At 41.0% G+C, this 18,788-nt stretch overlaps 1 protein-coding gene across 3 annotated transcripts in view; it reads right to left on the reverse strand.

Annotated features, from left to right (window-relative positions):
- Positions 1-18,788, reverse strand: part of KLHL6 (kelch like family member 6) — a 77,477-nt gene that overhangs the window by 13,921 nt on the left and 44,768 nt on the right. For all 3 annotated transcript variants that reach the window (XM_044255121.1, XM_044255120.1, XM_044255119.1), the window contains one exon: positions 3,088-3,537. In XM_044255121.1, the coding sequence (XP_044111056.1) occupies positions 3,088-3,537 (450 nt within the window). The remainder of the gene's footprint in view (positions 1-3,087; positions 3,538-18,788) is intronic.

Here is an 18,788-nt window from a genome sequence, read left to right on the forward strand (position 1 = left end):
CATGTTATAGATCAGGACAGAGCTTTTAAGCAGCTAACTGGCTTACCCAAGGTCACACTGTCAGTAAATTGTGCAGTCAAGATTAAAGCCCAGATCTGCCTAAATTTAAAGCCCCAGTTCCTGCCACTGGAAACTCTTCCAGATATCAGAGTTCTCTCCTCTCCTAAACCCAAAATTCATAATGCCACTCTCCCATACACTGCAAATACCAAAGTCAGAGTACATACTTCCTAGCAGCAACTTAGGTAATTTTTATCAGCAGAAAACCTTTATTACCTGTATTTTAGGGACTTAGGATACAGGAAGCAGAAATAAAATAGCTAGGATATTGGAAGTGTAGTTGAGCAAGACTCTACTTTGAACACTGAACTGAGACCAGCTGTAGAGACAGACACTGTCTGCAGTTTTATGAGGGCTTTGATGACCCAGTGCTGAGCCATCTGCCAACGACCCACATACCCAGCATGTGGTAGGACCCATAAGGTTGCCTGGACTCCCTCTTTCAGTCTACTCATCACTGTTCATTCACTTAGTGTCTTAGCTTCTCTGATAGACCATAAGGCAGATACTATTTTTGTAGTGCTGGTGCCATATCTGGCACACAGTCGGTGTTCAGAATTTATTTGCAAAAAGTATATACATACATATATAAAAGTATAGCTTATTAAAATATATGGGATGCTGTTAAAATAGTTCACAGGAAATTTATAGCACTACTGATAATACTAGAAAATATAAGGAAGTTCTCAAATCAATTACTTCAGCTTCCAATTTAAAAAAACAAGAGTTAATTAAATCCAAAGTAAGCAGAAGAAAGAAAATAATCAAGATTAGATTCAAATAAATAAAATAAACCCTAAAAACTAATGAAACCAGAAGGTGTTTCTTTGAGAAAATTGATAGAACTGATAAACCTCTAACCAGTCTGATCAGGAAAAAAAGAGAGGAAACATTAACTACTAATATCTGGAGTGAGAGATGTGACATCACTATAGATTCTACAGATATTAAAAGGATAATAAAGGAATGCCATGAGCAACTTTATGCCAGTAAATTCCATAATCTCTATGAAATGGGGAAATTCTTTGAAAGAGCAAACTTCCAAAGCATTCTAGAAGAAATAAATAACCCTATATATATTAAAGAAATACAATTTGTAGTTTAAAATCTCACAAAGGAAACTCCTGGGGCACCTGAGTGGCTCAGCTGGTTGAGCACCCAGCTCTTGATTTCGGCTGGGTTAACGATCTCAGGGTTGTGAGATTGACATCAGTCTCCGAGCTCAGTGCAGAGACTGCTTGTCCCTCTCTCTCCCTGACTTGCGTTTTCTCTCTCTCTCTCTTAATCTCTCTCTCTAAAATAATTATCTTAAAAAATAATCTTAAAAAAACAAAAACTCTCCTGACCTCCTGATTCTGATAATCACTGGTAAATTGTACTAAACATTTCAGGATAGTTGCAGAGTGAATTAATGACAGCAGATCTGAGGGCAACACACAAATAGGAAAGGACATATAGGAAAAGAAGGAGGCTCCGGTGGCCTCAGACAGATAATTTCTAAACCACTTGTGGTTAGGACTTCTATCAATGGCCTAATGAAGGTTTAGAAGCCTATCCCAGAATTACTGTACAGTGGTATATAGGTGTGTGTGTTCATGCGTATAAACTTAACACGCTGTCCCTATATTATTATTTCCTGATGGTTTTGTTCCTTTCCACTAAGCCTATTTTTGTGTTTATGATGTTTTGAATAAAACACTTCTTCAGAAGTTGTTAAGGAGAACCAGGTACAGCCAAATGATATGCGTATTCATCATCTTGGTACCCATTTATTCATTCAACAAACATTTACCAATCAGTTACTCTATATCAGGGATTCTCGTAAGGTCTGGAGATGGAAAGTCCAATAAGACATATTTCTGACCATAACAAGCTGCCAGTATAGAGACATTTACAGATGAGGAAGTCAATGGTTACCATGTAGCGGTTGGTGCTACAACAGAGCAATGCACCAGGTGCTAGGGGAATGAGGGAGGTCTCTGAGGTGGTGCTTTTAACTTTTTGCAGCTGGTACAGAAGTCAACTAGATGGAAAGAGGAAAAAAGCACTTGAGTCTTAGTCTGCATTAAGTGGATGAAAAATCACATCCACTTTGGGGAACTGCAAGCAGTGCACAGGACCCTAGCAGTGGGGAGAGGCTGGAGATGGCACTAGAGAAATGGGCAGAGGTAAAGTAGGTAAGCGAGACTCTGGGAGCTCAGGCAGGAAGGGTGTGGGCTTTACCCTGAGAGTCATGGGGAGCTGTGAAGAGGATAAGCCCAAGAGCACAATAATTAGGTTTAAGTTTTGTTTTGTTTTTTTTTTTTTAATTTTAAAGATTTTATTTATTTGACCGAGAGAGACACGGCTAGAGAGCAAACACAAGCAGCGGGAGTGGGAGAGGGAGAAGCAGGCCTCCCACTGAGCAGGGAGCCTGATGCGGGGCTCGATCCCACGACCCTGGGATCATGACCTGAGCTGAAGGCAGTTGCTTAAAGACTGAGCCACACAGGTGCCCTCAGGCTTGAGTTTTAGATCATCCAGCTGATGAATGAATTGGAGGGAGGCCAGACTGAGGGCAGGAAGGTGAGTTTTGGGGAATTTTCAGAAACACAGGAAGGAAACAATGACAGTCTGAACCAAGGTAATGTCATAGGATATCCACGAGACTCATGGTTCTCCAGAGCAGGCAAACTAGGAAAGCAGTACTCCTATGGGATGGCGACCAGACAGGGCACATTCCATCCTGTGTGTGTCACCCCTGCCATCCTCCACCCTTATGCCCTGGGATGAGGGAGGATGTGTCCAGCATGGTGCTGAGTGATTTCCCATCTCACTCAGTCCTCTCAGTAGGTGTTTATGTCGTGTCAGCCCCATTTTACAGATCAGAAATCCAGGGCCTTTGGAACTGCCTGACTCAAACCACAAACAGAACAGTGCCTTCTCTGTGCTGTAAAGATTGGTAAGCCAGCCTCACCTATATTTCTGTAAGGCCACTGACTCCTCTACTTCGTTGCTTAACTACAGGCTCATTCAATGTCAACTCACCTCATTGCCTGAAAGGTGGTACATCCTGGCTTCCTGAAGCAGCGGGAAGACCTCTGGGCACTGTCTGATAAGAGGATCTGCCTCCACTGTCTCCACAAAGTACCATGGGTCCAGAAGTGGCAGGCGCACATTCTCAAGGACATAGGGGAGCAAGCAGAGTCGTTCTGACTGTTTGTGCCGGACCCAACTCATCACAGTCTCAAACACCTGAGCCTCCTCGGTCACATAGAGGTCATCACTCTTCAAGATGTGGTACAGAGTGTCCACGGGAAGTTCGAGGAACTCCTCAGAGTTCAGAATCTGCACAAAATTTTGAATGATGTAATTTTGAACCTGCTTCTTCAGACTGTCCAACGAGTGTGTATCCGCCAGCCTCAGAATTCCAACACAGTTTTCGGGGTTCAAGGCTTCTGTTAGGAAGCTGGCACAGGCATCCACCATCCGCAGGAACTAAGAGAACAGAAGGAAGCAAATCAGGCCAGAGAACCATCAGTCCACAGGAAGCCTTAACAGAAAGTTGTGTATGGTGGCAAAAAATGAGAACAATCCAAAGGACTGACAGTAGAGGACCAGCTAAAGAAATTACATAGATTCTTATTTTTGACAACTCTGTAGTCATTAACACAACAAAAATGCTCATAATGTATTGAGTTTAAATATCTGTTCTCTAAATCTGATCAAGTCTCTCGATTTAATCAGCAATTTACAGGAAATATAGTAGAAAGAGGAACATGTTAAATGGTACCATGGGAATATACAATCAGCAAAATCTGGACTGTGAGAAACTTTACGGCATCAGTTCAGTTTCTTCAACAAATACATCACAAGGGTAAATGAGAGAGAGAGGTGGGGAGGAGGAACTTAGAAATGAAGAGAGATGTAAGAGACACATCAACCTTGTGCAAAATCTGGACCTTATTTGGATTAGTATTCATTTTAAGTGTGATAATGATATTGTGATTATATTTCAAGAAGAATCTTTGTGTTTTAGAGATATATTCTAAAATTTTGCAGCTGAAATGAGAAGAGCACTTCACAAAATCATAGGTATATTATGATCCTATTTTTATTATTTTTATTATACCTATATATAGAATATAGGTATAGAAAAAAGCATGAAGGATATACACCAAAATATTAACAGTTATTATATTTCACTGTATCATTTATTTTAGGACAATTTATGCTGCATTAACCTCCAAATCTCAGGCACTGACAAGAATAAATGATTATTTCTCACTCACATTACATGTCCAACAGAAGTCTTCATTCCAAGATCTAGAATGACAGAAAAGCCAGTCTTGTGACAGGAGAAAAAAGATGGCAGAGCCTTACTAGGCTCTTAAAATTTCAGCTCAGAAGTTGCATGTGTCATTTCCACTCACACTTAATTGGCCACAGTAAATCACAGGGCAAAATTTGTTGCCAAAGGAAAAATAATCCTTCCATAGACACAGTCCCATAGGGATAAAAAGGGCAGATACTGTATATATACTGTAAGATATCACATTTTCTAATAAGACTCTGAGAATTTCCTTTACTTTTTTTTACATATTTTAAAAATCTTTTAAAATGAGTAAGTAGCACTTTTGTAAGTTAAAAATTCATTTGTAAAATTGTTGGTTTCCATGTTTAGTTTTAAATTATCATCATCCTTATAAAAATATGAGCACTTAACCACTTACAAAGCATGTCATATCCATTATATTATTTATTATTCATTTTACAGATGAGGTGCCTCAGATGCATCAGCTTCTTTTTTTATTAAGTTGTTTTTTAAAAAATATTTTATTTATATATTTGACAAAGGCAGTAAGAGAGGGAACACAAGCAGGGGGAGTGGGAGAGGGAGAAGCAGGCTTCCCGCTGAGCAAGGAGCCCAACACAGGGCTCGATCCCAGGACCCTGAGATCATGACCTGAGCCAAACGCAGATGCTTAATGACTAGGTCACCCAGGTGCCCTATTAAGTTTTTTATTTTAATCCCAATATAGTTAACATGCAATGTTATGTTAGTTTCAGGTGTACAATATTCAAATGCATCAGTTCATTCTTATTCACTGCTCTCTGGAGCTTAGCTCTGAACAAGTCCAAATTCCTATCCCCCCTCCTTGTCCCCTGGGTCAGTAAAAGGTCAAGTTCTTGGGTTGATGAATTAATTAACAGGAGGGAAAGAGGAAGTCTGAGTAGAGAGAACCTGGTCTCTCCGGCAGGGAGGGCTGGTCTAAAGGCAGTGAGATAGCCCAGTGAGAGTTTGGACGGACAGACCTGCATCCGATGGGGTGCAAACTGCAGAGGAGACGAGATGCTCCAGTGATGAACTGAGGGTAGCGGGGCAGTGGAGCAGGACTGGTCTCAGAGTAAGTCATATTGATTTAGGCTCTGGCCTTCACTCCAAAGCATTCTAGGAGACACACATCTCTGATTTTCTAATCAATCCCAATTGCAACATATTATCTTTCCATGTCAGAACACTCATTCAAGCCATCAGTTTAAAAACATTGACTGAGGGGTGCCTGGGTGGCTCATTGGGTTAAAGCCACTGCCTTCAGCTCAGGTCATGATCCCACGGTCCAGGGATTGAGCCCCACATCAGGCTCTCTGCTCAGCAAGAAGCCTGCTTCCTCCTCTCTCTCTGCCTGCCTGTCTGCCTACTTGTGATCTCTGTCTGTCAAATAAATAAAAATTAAAATATTTAAAAAAAAAAAACCATTGACTGAGTGTCAATGAAATGCTGGAGAAGCTTGAATTCTGCTTCAGACCGCCTTGTCTGCTGGCCCTGGCCATTGCCTGCAATCTGTTTCTCGCATGAGCAACTGTAGAAACGGTTGAGATTGAGGATTCTAACACCTGTTTTCTTGTTTGCAGATTTTCAGTTCAAAGAGTAAAAATGCACAACCGAGACCAAGCCTTGCTAGCCCTCAGAACTTGTCACCAGAGCCCTACATGGCCCTGCCCACAGACGCCTATGAACACTAAAATGGAACCCACTTTTGTGGCGGCCTCCAGTGCAAAGGGCAGGTACACTATTCCAGTGTTTGCGTGAGAAGACGATTAAATAGATTTTCTAAATATGTAAACTAGCCCTGGGAGGTCACCTAAAAACCTGGTAATAGCGGTTGTCTCTGGGGAACAGGGGAACTGGTAGCTGGGGTCAGGGTTAGAGAGAAAGACTTACTTTTCTTTCATTTATTTATTTTTCATTCTTTTTTAAAGATTTTATTTATTTATTTGACAGAGAGAACACGAGCAGGAGGAACGGCAGAGAGAGGGAAAAGCAGACTCCCCACTGAGCAGGGAGCCTGATGGAGGGCTCCATCACAGGACCCTGGGATCATGACCTGAGCTGAAGGCAGATGCTTAACCGACTGAGCCACCCAGGCGCCCCACTGTTCACCTATTTGTACTCCCTTGCTTTGAGTGCCATGTGATAGAATTCTCTATTTAAAATAGTTTCTCATAGAAACAAAGAAATAATATAAAGTTTCTCATGAATGGAGAAAACACTAGAAAGTAACACATCAAAACGCTATCCATGTTTATTTCAAATGCAGTGTTATAGATAAAGCAATTAATTTGTCTTTTAGACTTTGCTGTTTAGAACAAATGTTCTACATTGAGCATGAAGTTGCTATTTTATTTTATTTATTATTATTATGTTTTTTTAAGAGGGAGAGAGAGTACAGGAGCAGAAGGGTACAGGGACAAAGGGAGAGGGAGAGAGAGAGAATCCCAAGCAGGCTCCACATCCAGTGTGGAGCCCAAAGTGGGACACAATCCCATGACCCTGAGATCATGACCTGAGCTGAAATCAAAAATCGGACACCCAGCCAACTGAGCCACCAAGGCATCCAATATGATGTTTCTTTTAAAATCAGAAAAAATAAAATACTTCCTCATGATTTTCAAGTACACAATGAGAAAATAAAACAAAATGTAAAAAATAACACCCCCTATGAACCAGCCCCTTTATATTCCCAGATAATTTAATCCTTACAACAATATAGCTATTTATTGTCAATCCTGTTTTATAGATGAGGAAAGGAGATCCAGAGAAGTAAGGTAATTTCCTCAGAAATTTATAGCTAATAAGAGGTAGAGCTAAAATTTGAACCAGTCTTATCTGATTCCAAAAACGCATGTTTTTAGACCATTTCAAGCTACCTTAGGTCAAACTGTGTGTGCACAAATCAAGAACCTGGCAGATGTCAACCATGATTTGCACACCTCACCAAGGAGAGCTCCGATAATCTGATCTGCCCAAAGGAAGGCTTGGCCGACAAGGTGCTGATTTCTACCCCTGCTTGATGACAACTGATGAGAAAAGAAGGAAACCATGAAAGAGCTCACATTTGTGAGAAACATTGATCCAAAGTGTCGCTCCCCACCGAGAAACTGTTCATCCCTCTATTCACCCACCTATTAATTTCTAGAATGTGTCCTGAACATCATTATGTAGTAGGCCATCAACTAGTGCTAGGAGTACAGAGCTGAGCAGAAAGAAACATAGCGCCTATGCTCATTGGACCTGACAGACCAATGGGGAAGGCAGACATTAATCAAATAATCACACAAGTGTCAAACTGTAACTGTGAGAAATGCATGTAACAAAGTTCAGGGATTCCATTGCCTAAAAGTGAAGACCTAGCCTTATTCTTACCCCTCAAGCCATGCACTGTCACCAGAACTCACCCTGATAGAACCCTTCCACAGTGAAACCTGTCTGCTCACCTTACCCAAATATTTCTAAGCTCACCTGTCACAGTGCCTTTCTGTGCTCATGCTGCTTCATCAGCCTGGACCAGCTTTCTCCCTTATCACTGTCTGTTAAAATCCTGCTCTCCCTGCCTAGGCAAGTTTTACTTCAGAGCTCCATTTTTTAAGAAAAGATTCAGGATGGTTCACCCTTTTAACTGAAAAGGCCCCTTTCAAGTTAACGTCAAAAAAAAAAAAAAATGGGGGGGTAAGAGTACCATGACCATCAACTTATCTACATAGGGGCTCTTTTATTCATTCAGAGTGTTAAATCTGGGACTGATGGATGGGCTCCAGAGTCTGTGAACCCCTATGATGGTGTACAAACATCTGTTTGCACATGTGTCAGTTTTCCCGAAATTGAGTTGACAGGAGACACTGAGTTGCTCTCTATTATCCATAAACCTGAGGACAAAGCCAGCACAAGAGGGAGAACCATGCTGACAGAACCAGAGGGTCTTAACCAGACTGTGCTTTAAGCCTTCTCTACCTCTGGATATTTTTAATTCTGGGTCAATACTTGCTTAAGAAGAAAGGAAGAGAATGAATAAGGAGGAGAGAAGAGAAAAGAAACAGAGAAATCCTATCCATTCATGAGGTTCTTTCTCAAGAGTCACTTCCTCCTTCTCGGCTTCTCCAGTTGCCAACATGGAATCAGCTCTTCCCTCCTCACTACTCCACTGGGCAAGTCACTTGCCCCTCTGTGGAGCACTGATTACATTTCTCCCTTGTACTATGGTCAAGCATCTCAAGGGCAGATTCTAGGTAGGTCATAGTTGTGTTTTTATTTCCAAGCGCACCTAGCACAAATTCTGCCAAAAGAAGGAAAAGAAAGAGAGAAGGAAAATAGTTTGGATACCCAGTGTGCACCAAGATCTGTTAGATACTTTCCCATCCATTTTTTAATTTAATGAATGTTTTATTTTTTTAATGAATATTTTTACTTTATAAGTAATAACAAGGCCAGTATTTTATATATTATATATCTATATATAATATGAGGTTTTATATATATAAAATACCGGCCTTGTTATTACTTATTTTTATAGGAATATTACTAAAAATATACATATACACAGGCCCAGACCATTGCACAGAGGAAGAATCAGAGAATTCAAAGAGTTAACTACATTGCCTTAGGTCACACAGCCAGTAGTTGGTACAGATGGCACTCAAGGTCATGGCTAGCTCACTCATCTTACTGGCCTTTGCACTGCCTTTGTAACTATCACATTGTTGAGCTAACAAACTTCCAGGAGAGTCTGAAGAGGACTTAGGAGGACAAGAGTAGTGCAGATCTCCAAGTTGCCTACATTTCCCCCAAAACACTTCAAGAGAGTGCTTCAAGAAACACTTTTGAGCATGAGGGGTGTAGAGCAGCATCCTAACCAGTGGTTGGGAAACTGATGATGTACAGGGCAGTCATGGGAACAAGAAATTGTTTTCTTTACAATATATATTGTAACTATAATTTATATTTATATAATTTATATTATATTTACAATATATACTGTAAATATATATTTATAAATAGATAATATTAACATTTATTGATATTTAATTAAAATAAATAATTAAATAAAATTAATTGTATTTATTAATATTAATTAATATTAGAATATAAATATATAAATATAAAACAATTTATGTTATTTATATTATATTTATAATATATAGTAAATAAATAATATTGCAAATATATTGTAAATGAATATAAATAATATATTATAAATAATAATTGTCAAATAAATAAAATCTAAAAAATTTATGTTATTTATATTATATTTACTATATATATTTATATATATTACAATATATATTGTAAATATAATATAATATACATATATCATATATTGTAATAATAATATAATATATTGCAAATATAAATAACATATAAATAACAATTTATATGTTATTTATTTATATTTACAATATATATTGTAAATATAAATAAATAACATATAAATTGTTTTCTTTACAATATATATGTTTTTCGCTTCTTCATAGTCAAGATTACTTAGGATGTTAGCATACATTTTCTTTCTCAGCCTGTCCCTATGACACATGAACTTGTTTATTAAAGCTGAGCTATGACAGATAATGGCAACAGAAAGCCAACTTCCTGTTTGAGGGGACATGTGAGCAAAAGGTTACAGTCAGGCACCTGACTCTCGAAGAGGGAGACTAAAAATACAATCAAAGAAACCACTTGAGACATGGCTGCTGTTCCCATGAGAAGTCTCTGCCTCAGTGAGATTTTACCCCCTGCTCCCCAACTCCACTGGCCCTCCTCTGCTTCCCTTCATGCTCTCCAGAATATGGGGTCTTAACAGATTTAACCAGTGTAATTCCACACCTCCCAGAGGTGACTTCAAATCAACTGCAGAAAAACTGAACCCTATTTTGACCCAAATAAGCAATTTCATTGACCACAGTCCCCAGATGACCTTACAGTTATTGCAAAGGGTATATATAGACATTGGTATTCTTACCTTCAAGTCCCAACAAATCAGTGTTTGTGAAGAGTACATAATGTGTTGATGAGATTAATAAACCAAAATCAGGGGCGCCTGGGTGGTTCAGTGGGTTAAAGTCTCTGCCTTCGGCTCAGGCCCTGATCTCAGAGTCCTGGAATCGAGCCCTGCATGGGGCTCCTCTGCTCAGAGGAGGGAGCCTGCTTCCTCCTCTCTCTCTGCCTGCCTTTTCTGCCTACTTGTGATCTCTCTCTGTCAAATAAATAAACAAAATCTTAAAAAAAAAATCACTTGAAATTGTTGTGATTTTTCAGTGAATTGTTTGTGAATTCACAATAAATCTTCTGTCACCATTTTTCTTCTCAGACAATAGTTATGAAAAGTAAAGTTGTTCTCCTATGGGATGTGTACTGATGTCAAAGAGAGGTCTTCAGGGGCACCTGGCTGGCTCAGTCGGTTAAGTGTCTGACTGGATTTTGGCTCAGGTCATGATCTCAGGGTTATGAGATCAAGCCCCACATCAGGCTTCACACTGGGTATGGAGCTTACTTAAGATTCTCTCTCTGCTCCTCCTGCTCCCCGCAAAAGAGGAGTCTTCATACTTAAAAACTGTAAATTACCACTGATCCTAATCTCCCATCCTTTCCCCTTTCCCCTTTCCCTCTTTCTCAGGTATACATCTATTTTAGACCAATGGGAATATGTGTCCCCTACCCCCAGGATGTCCTCTGCTCCCTCCAAACTTTCAATACTTGCTCTAGACTTTGCTGAGGGGTCTGCTGGTCCCTGGAAGCTATATGGGGTGGGCAGGAAAGGGAATAAGACTTGCAAAATGTGCTCACTAAGGTGGGGCAGTGCTGCGGGACTGACACAACTATAGAGGTAGACTGACCTCAGAAGTGGAATCAGAGGGAAAGGAAGGGGGGGTGTGGGAAGTTTGGTCAAGATTCTGCCAACAGACAGCTCCTAAAGTTTCAAAAGAACCAGTGGGGCCCCCAACAGGCCAGTAGCACACATGGGGGCAGGGGTACTACATGGGCCATACTAACATTCAATGGGCCAGAGCCACAGCTGGAGAATCGTGACTCAGCCCAGGAACAGAATGAAGGCCAGGGAGGGACTAAAAGGAATGACTGTGTCTGGGACATATTTGATCCTCAGGATAGGGGTTATGTTGGGGGCTAGAGGATGAGCGCAGAACTAGTAGGGCATCTAACCAAAGCCAAATCCTGAGAAGCAGGTCCATGAGCAGATAGCTATAATAGAGAAGCAGATAGCTATAATAGAGAAGGTGGAAACTTAAGTCTCTGCCTAAAGTTATCTCTGCCTAGAATACATTTCCTCCAATCCAGCTGCAATGTGTCAAAATCCTACCCATTCTACCCATTCCTTCAGACCCAGAACTTTTTTCTACTCGGGCACTCTGCCCTAAGGTCTGACTAGATTGCTCTGTGGTTTGAAAGCACAGTGGAAATCCTTGCTTTTGAGGCTTTAGGTGTAGTGGTAGGTAGCAGGAATGGGAGTCAGAAGTTCTGGATTTAGGCCCCAGATCATAGCTTCAATCTTTGATGACCTGCTCTTTGATGAGCTGAACTCTGTGAGCCACAGTTTCCTCTTCTGGAAAGTGTTGAGAATAATAAAGCCCATATTGCAGTCTCACTGTGAGGGTACTCCCTGGCCAGCCCACTCACAGAAATGTCAATATCAGATGGGATCATGTAGGGGAAGAATATGATAAATGATTAAATAAATGTGATCTATATTTATAACTTTTATCTTTATTTCCCTCTGATAGCTTCCTGTAAGTACCTTGCACATAGAGAATGGTTAGTAATTTGAGGTAATTAAATAGAAGTAAAAGTCAGAATCTGGTAGCAGCATGGGTTTTCATTACAACTAAAACCAATATCTCACTTCCTAAATTTTAACAACCTACAGGCAACAACTAGGGCATTTCAGGCTTTCACATCCAGGGAAGGGGTAACAGGATAGACAAAAGAATACAATTTTGGTTTTTGAGTTTCTAAATACACTTTCAGTACTATATAGTTTCAAAACTTCAATTAGTGGTAATAACTGGGCCCTTTGAATTGGAAAAGCCAGAATGCCAAAGAGTCTAGGCGTAAAGTTTATATCAAAGCAGTAGATACAGGAGAATGGATGATAATGGAGGAGCCATCTTTCCAACAATGATTCCCAGGACAGGAAGAAAGAGGAGAAAGAGCCTAGTAAAAGTGTGAGAAACAGGTGGGTCTCTGAGATGTTCTCCCAACCCAGATCAAACTCTAGAGTAAGGGAGATGCAAAAAGCTCCTTAGAGGTTGTGGATCTGAGAGCAAAAGAATGTGTGCCTTGACTGCTGAAATGAAATCAGAAAAGCAGAATCCCAGTAGAGCAGCCACAGAAGAGAAGCTGGAATGCACTGTTTCTAGACAAAGGGGGCCTATGGGAGTCGCTCCAAGTTCCCTATAGTTCCATATTGGCACAGGAGAGCAAATGGAAGTTTCTTGTGTGTCTTTGAGAGGGACACAGAAGTTGAAGAGAGGACTGGCAGACCTGAGGAGGCCTTCTAAATGGGACAAAGAATGCAAAGTGGCCCACAAAGACTGAGGGCCAGAACCTGGTGGGCCTGAGGATTTTCAGCGGATGGCAGAGGGTGAGGGTGTCAATGATCAGAGAGAGACTGATGAGAACACAGATGCTCCAGCAGGTTGCCAGCACGGACCAATGATGCAAATAACCACGGTAAGTCTGGGCCAGATGCCTCTTTCTACTATGTCCTGGCATTATGTAAACATCCCCTATAACTATATAAGCAACCCAGATTCTTTTTTTTTTTTTAAAGATTTTATTTATTTATTTGACAGGCAGAGATCACAAGTAGGCAGAGAGGCAGACAGAGAGAGAGGAGGAAGCAGGCTCCCTGCAGAGCAGAGAGCCCGATGTGGGACTTGATCCCAGGACCCTGAGATCATGACCTGAGCCGAAGGCAGCGGCTTAACCCACTGAGCCACCCAGGCGCCCAGCAACCCAGATTCTAAAGAAAGTGTTCTGGGATGCCAAGGCTGTTCTGGAGCTTGATCTGGGTGGTGGTTACATGGTTGCAAACACATGTAAAAAATTAAAAAAACATATACTTAAGATGTGTACATTTTACTAAATGTAAGTTATACCTAAAAATAAAAGTCACCACTGAGATTAAACACAGAGCTGTAAAGACTAAAGAGACACAGCTCACTGTTGAGATGGGGACAACTGGCAGTCCCAAGTGTTCTAGTTACCCCAGAGGGAGATAGGCATGAGGGGTGGCAGCTGTGCCAATGTCGCCCCCGACACAGTTACAGGGCCCCATTGGGTCCCAGAATTTTCCACTGGGAAGCCCCCTCTGAGTCTGCTGATGGCCCCAGCTGCCTTAGGATCATGACTTGTTTTGGGCCTCATATCTAGGGATGGATGCGGTGTATGCAGTGGAGAACACACAGGCTAGCATAAGCAGACAGGAGTGAAATTCAGGTTCCTCTCACATTAGCCATGAAAACATGAACATTTAACTTTATATCACTGAATTTTATTTCTCCCATCTTTAAATTGGGGGTAAAAATACTGACCTCATTTTAAATGAAACAGTACAGGCAAGAGCTGCCACATAGTGAATGCTCTGAAAAGCACAACTATCACTGCCTGTGGACCAGGAAACTAACCCTAATGTCTTAACACTTACAGTGGCCACAAAGTAACACTGGTTGATAAAGAGGGTGTGTGGGGCATCAGTCAACAGATGGATTTTATCTAGATAGCAACAAAGAAACTGTTGGGCTGGTTTCCTTGCTTGGATCAACTGACTACTCTGATGTTGGGTCCATATAACCTGTGGGTCCCTGTCAATGACAACAGAGGTTCATCCGTAACTTGCAATAATGAGACCTGCTTTTGCTAGGTGCCTGGCACTTAGTAGGTACTTAAAAATAATGCAGTTATTAGCATTAACCCTGGAATACTTCTTCCTCTACTACATACAACATTTCTTAAAGTTGGGAGTGGGCTTCTTAGGGTCCTCTTAAAGCAAGTCAGGCAATTTTTGATGGGGTCTTGAGCAAATTCTGAGGCAGTCCACATATTCAGCTAATAATGAGCAAGAACAATGAATGCCTTCATTGATTCAACAAATATTTATGGACTATGATCCACATACTGAGTAAGCCAAGAACCCAACCCAGGCCACCAGGGTCAGCCTCTGACCACATGGCTACCTCGTCTGTACAGATGTCAGCCCAAAGAGTGTTGTGGCTTGTCTCTCCTCAGGCTCAGGCCAGATGAAGAGGTTCCCACTCTGGCAGTCCCCTTTCCTTCCTCATATCAGGCCTCAGGACACAACATGATCTCTTTTTGGCTTCAAAGCTCCTTCTTCTAACCAGCTGCTCTGTTATCTTAGGCGTCCTCTGTCCCAAAACTAAATGAGGGGTGAGCTGGTCTTCATGGCCTCACAACTTTTGCTGCCTGCTGATAAACTCATAAGCCATTATTCTTTCATGAGTTTTTAATAATAAAAATGAAAGTAACAAATATGACAAAGTTCTCCAAACAAACACAGCAGTTCTCTAAAACCGAAGACCCTTACCAAGTTCTTAGAGCCATTGTCCCAGTCTACAGTCTCCATAGTTTCTAACTGCCTTGCTCATATAGAACTCAAGAGCCTGAAGTTCCAGCTAAGACAAGTTCTTGGGGCCCCCAATAGATGACATTCATCTCAAAAACCCTGCCTTCCATGCAAAGGGTCACCCAGGCCTTTCCTAATAGGTGCTTCTCTTACTCTTACCTTTCTAGAAACTACTTGGAGAAAATGTATTTCTCCCATATTCACCAATAGATTATGGTTAGATTACTGCAAATTCCTTTTATGGGCAATTCATTCAGTATCTTCCCCACACTAACCTTCCTTCTGAAAGAAACTATCCCACCATAGGCATAGCAGACTGACAATGGTAATAGTAACTGACCCCAGGGTTAGCTGTCTTCATGAGGCCAGCACCTCATGAAATTGCCTCACACAGAAAGCCCTTTTCATACAGCAATTGTGGTGACTGGCTGGGTCAACTGAAAGATCTCTTTCTAGACTGGGAAATTCTGCATAGAAGTAATCAATGGATAATAGCAAGGGAGCAGAAAAGAGAAGGAGAAAGTGAGAGAGCAGCTGAGCATCAGCGATGGTGTGACAACTAAAAACCTTTACCACCAGATGGGGTAGAGAACTCCAAGATACTCTGATTCCCATCAATTTCAGTCCCACAAATGTGGTATTGGCCTCTGTGGATGTTCTAAAATAACAAGATAAAATGCCCACTCTGTCACTCTTTTCTCCACCTATAATTCTGTGTTAATTAAATATAGCACCAGACCAATTCATTCTACTAACCAAGTATCATATGAATATGATAAAACAAAACTTTAAACCATGGTCTCTTATAATCCTAATATGGGAAAAAGCAAAGATTTGGGGATTGCATAGGAAAATGTTCTCACAGCTCAATATCAGCCCAGTTTATTCAAGGCACTAACTGTCCAAAATAAAGTTAAAATTAATGTACAAATAATGGGAAGAAAATTCTATCCAGTATCTATAATGCATCAGGCATTTTACAAATAGCATCTCATTAAATAACTGTCCCTAAAAGGTAGGTAAAAGTATTGTTATCATCCTAATTTTACAAATAAGAAAGCTGAGGCTCAGGTGATCTAAGTAACCCGTCCACATCCACACAGCAAATAAATGACTGAACTGGAATTTAAACCCAGGTTCTGCCTGACTCCAGCACCCATGTTCTTTACACTCTACCACTCTGCCTTATAAGAGACCATTAAGATAACTCGACATGTTTCATTTTTCAGGAGACCCCAAAAATTTTTTGCAGCCATCAGAAAGGCTCTATTAAGGAGAACCTGGGGGGGGGGCGCCTGGGTGGCTCAGTGGGTTAAGCCTCTCTGCCTTCGGCTCAGGTCATGATCCCAGGGTCCTGGGATCGAGCCCCACTCAGGCTCTCTGCTCAGCGGGGAGCCTGCTTCCCCCTCTCTCTCTGCCTGCCTCTCTGCCTACTTGTGATTTCTCTCTCTCTCTGTCAAATAAATAAATAAATAAAATCTTAAAAAAAGAAAAGAAGAAAAAGAAGGAAAACTCTCTATGCATACTGATCTATAACAATCTCCAAAATATATCACGAAGCCCAAAAAAGCAAAATGCAATATGGGGTGTATAGTGTGCTAACATTCATGTTTAAAAAACTGGAGACAATGAGTGGGAGTAATATATGCACACACACACACTGTGCATAGGAGATGAAGGATAGCAAGACATGGTTAAAAGTGAACATTGCAAAATGTTCCACTGTCTCCCCTTCTGTTTTTCTGAATTTGGAACAAGGGTATATTTTATCCATTCAAATGAATACATACTTTTTTTAAATCACAAAGTGATTTCAACAACCTATAAACTTCTGTCCCTTGTGGTGTTTTCAAGCATGAAGATATCCCCAGTTTTCTTCGCCCGAGACTTCAAAGCAAGTCATCCAAAAGCAACAGAAATTAGAAAGTGGGTTAAATAGACACCCAGATGCCCAGAGCACTCTTCTCTTGTTTTTGTAAGAATTAACACTCATAGGAAAATAAGTAAAACAGCCTCAAAGAGAAAGTTAGTTATTTTTTGCCTAGAAAGTGAATGAGATTTGGAAAATTCTGAGATGAGGGATTACCAGAATAGGGGAATCAATAATAAACAGAGCACGCTTTCTCTCTAACCTGTCTCTATTTCCTCTTCCTTCCACCTCTGATTAAAACCAAAATCTCTACTGAAGTTGCTCCCACTTGAGAGAAAATGAGGAGGAGGTGGAGGAGGAAAAGGATGAGGACATGGAGAAACTTTATGCCAAAATAATTTCCAGATACATTAAAGATTTAAGTATCAAAGGTGTGGACATAACAAGACTAACAGAAATTAAAGTGAATAAGATATAATTAAGCAGTGGGGAAGTTCTTTCTAAAAACATGTAACAAAGGCAAAAAAACATCAAGGAAATGAACAATAGATATGACAAAACACGAATTTTAAATTTTGTACATAAAAAAAGTCATAACCAACAATTATGAGTCAAATAACCAATGGAAAATATTTGTAACATTACAAAACTCTTTACTATCTGAAGAATTTTTATTAAAATCACCCAAAACTGAAAGGAGAACAAGAAACAGAAAGACAAACTCCCTCCTCCATGAAATTGGGAGTTATCAGTAACCCCAAACCACAGACTATGAAGACTGGCAAATGGCTTTGCTGAGAGGAAAGAGGTCAGACCAAGTGCCTACAAAGGAGTTTGTCCCTCGGAACCCTCAAAAGCAGGAATATTAAAATCCCAGAGAAAGAGTAAGGCCAGGGCAGGTGGGGCTAATACCAGGGGTGGTTTTAAGAAGAATTTAAGCTTCCTGAGACTCCTTCTACCTCTTAATGATCGAACAACTCCACTCCCACTGGAAAACATATATCCTCTGGAGAAACCAGACCAGAGAGGTTCTGAACTCCAGAAATTGAGGAAGACACAGGAAGACATCATACTGAAAATAAAGAGGCTAAGTAAAGATTTGCAAATATGCCCACACCCACACACCCTGGTAGAATACATTGTAGTTCCCAGGCAAAAGCTGAACTAGATAGAGGTCCTATTAGGGAAGGTTTTTCCTGCGGTCAGATTGTTGGAGCAGTGGGGGTGGGGTGGGGGTGGGAGGTGGGATGAAATAGGGCTGCTGAGCATGAGGTTGCTAAGACCCTCCCTCCACAGAAAGGAGTTCCTGCCAGTTGAAAGGGTAAGGGGTGAAGCTGAAAGGGGTAAACAGCTGATGGGGTAAGCAAGTCAGGATGAAGAAAGGGGGAAGGCTTTGGGGGTAGGGGTGGGTAGCCGACTTGGACATATCACCCGAAGGCGGGACCAGCCCTGTCAGATGTAACTTGCTCTGTTATCTTTAAAATGCCCTGAGGAAACTGAGACAATAAAACTGGCAAACAATTATTCGGAACTCATCAGTGCTGTTTCATAGAGTTTCCTCCCTCTTTCTACTCTCCCTTCCTTGCTGGACTCCACAGATCCTGCCTAGACTCCAGCTTCAACAAAGATAATCCCACTGTCCATGGTCTTGACTCATGACCTTTCATTCCCCACCTTCCCAGACTTTGTTTTGTTTTCCTTTAAATGCTGACCTACAGAGGATCCAAGAGGATACCACCTCCCAAAGTCCCAAACCACGCATAAGATCTGATGTTTGTCCCCGTCCCTGCGAATGACCAGGCTTGTCCCTGGACTCTGTCATAAATCTCAACATCTTCAGAGACAATCCACTTAACCTGGCAAAACCAAGTCCAAGGTGTACTTTTAGACCTAGGCAAAAATAGTAATGGGGGTGGGGCCCCTGTGATAACTATGGATGCAACCGA

The sequence above is a fragment of the Neovison vison genome, chromosome 6 (genome assembly GCF_020171115.1).
Source record: "Neovison vison isolate M4711 chromosome 6, ASM_NN_V1, whole genome shotgun sequence".
Lineage (NCBI taxonomy): Eukaryota > Metazoa > Chordata > Mammalia > Carnivora > Mustelidae > Neogale > Neogale vison.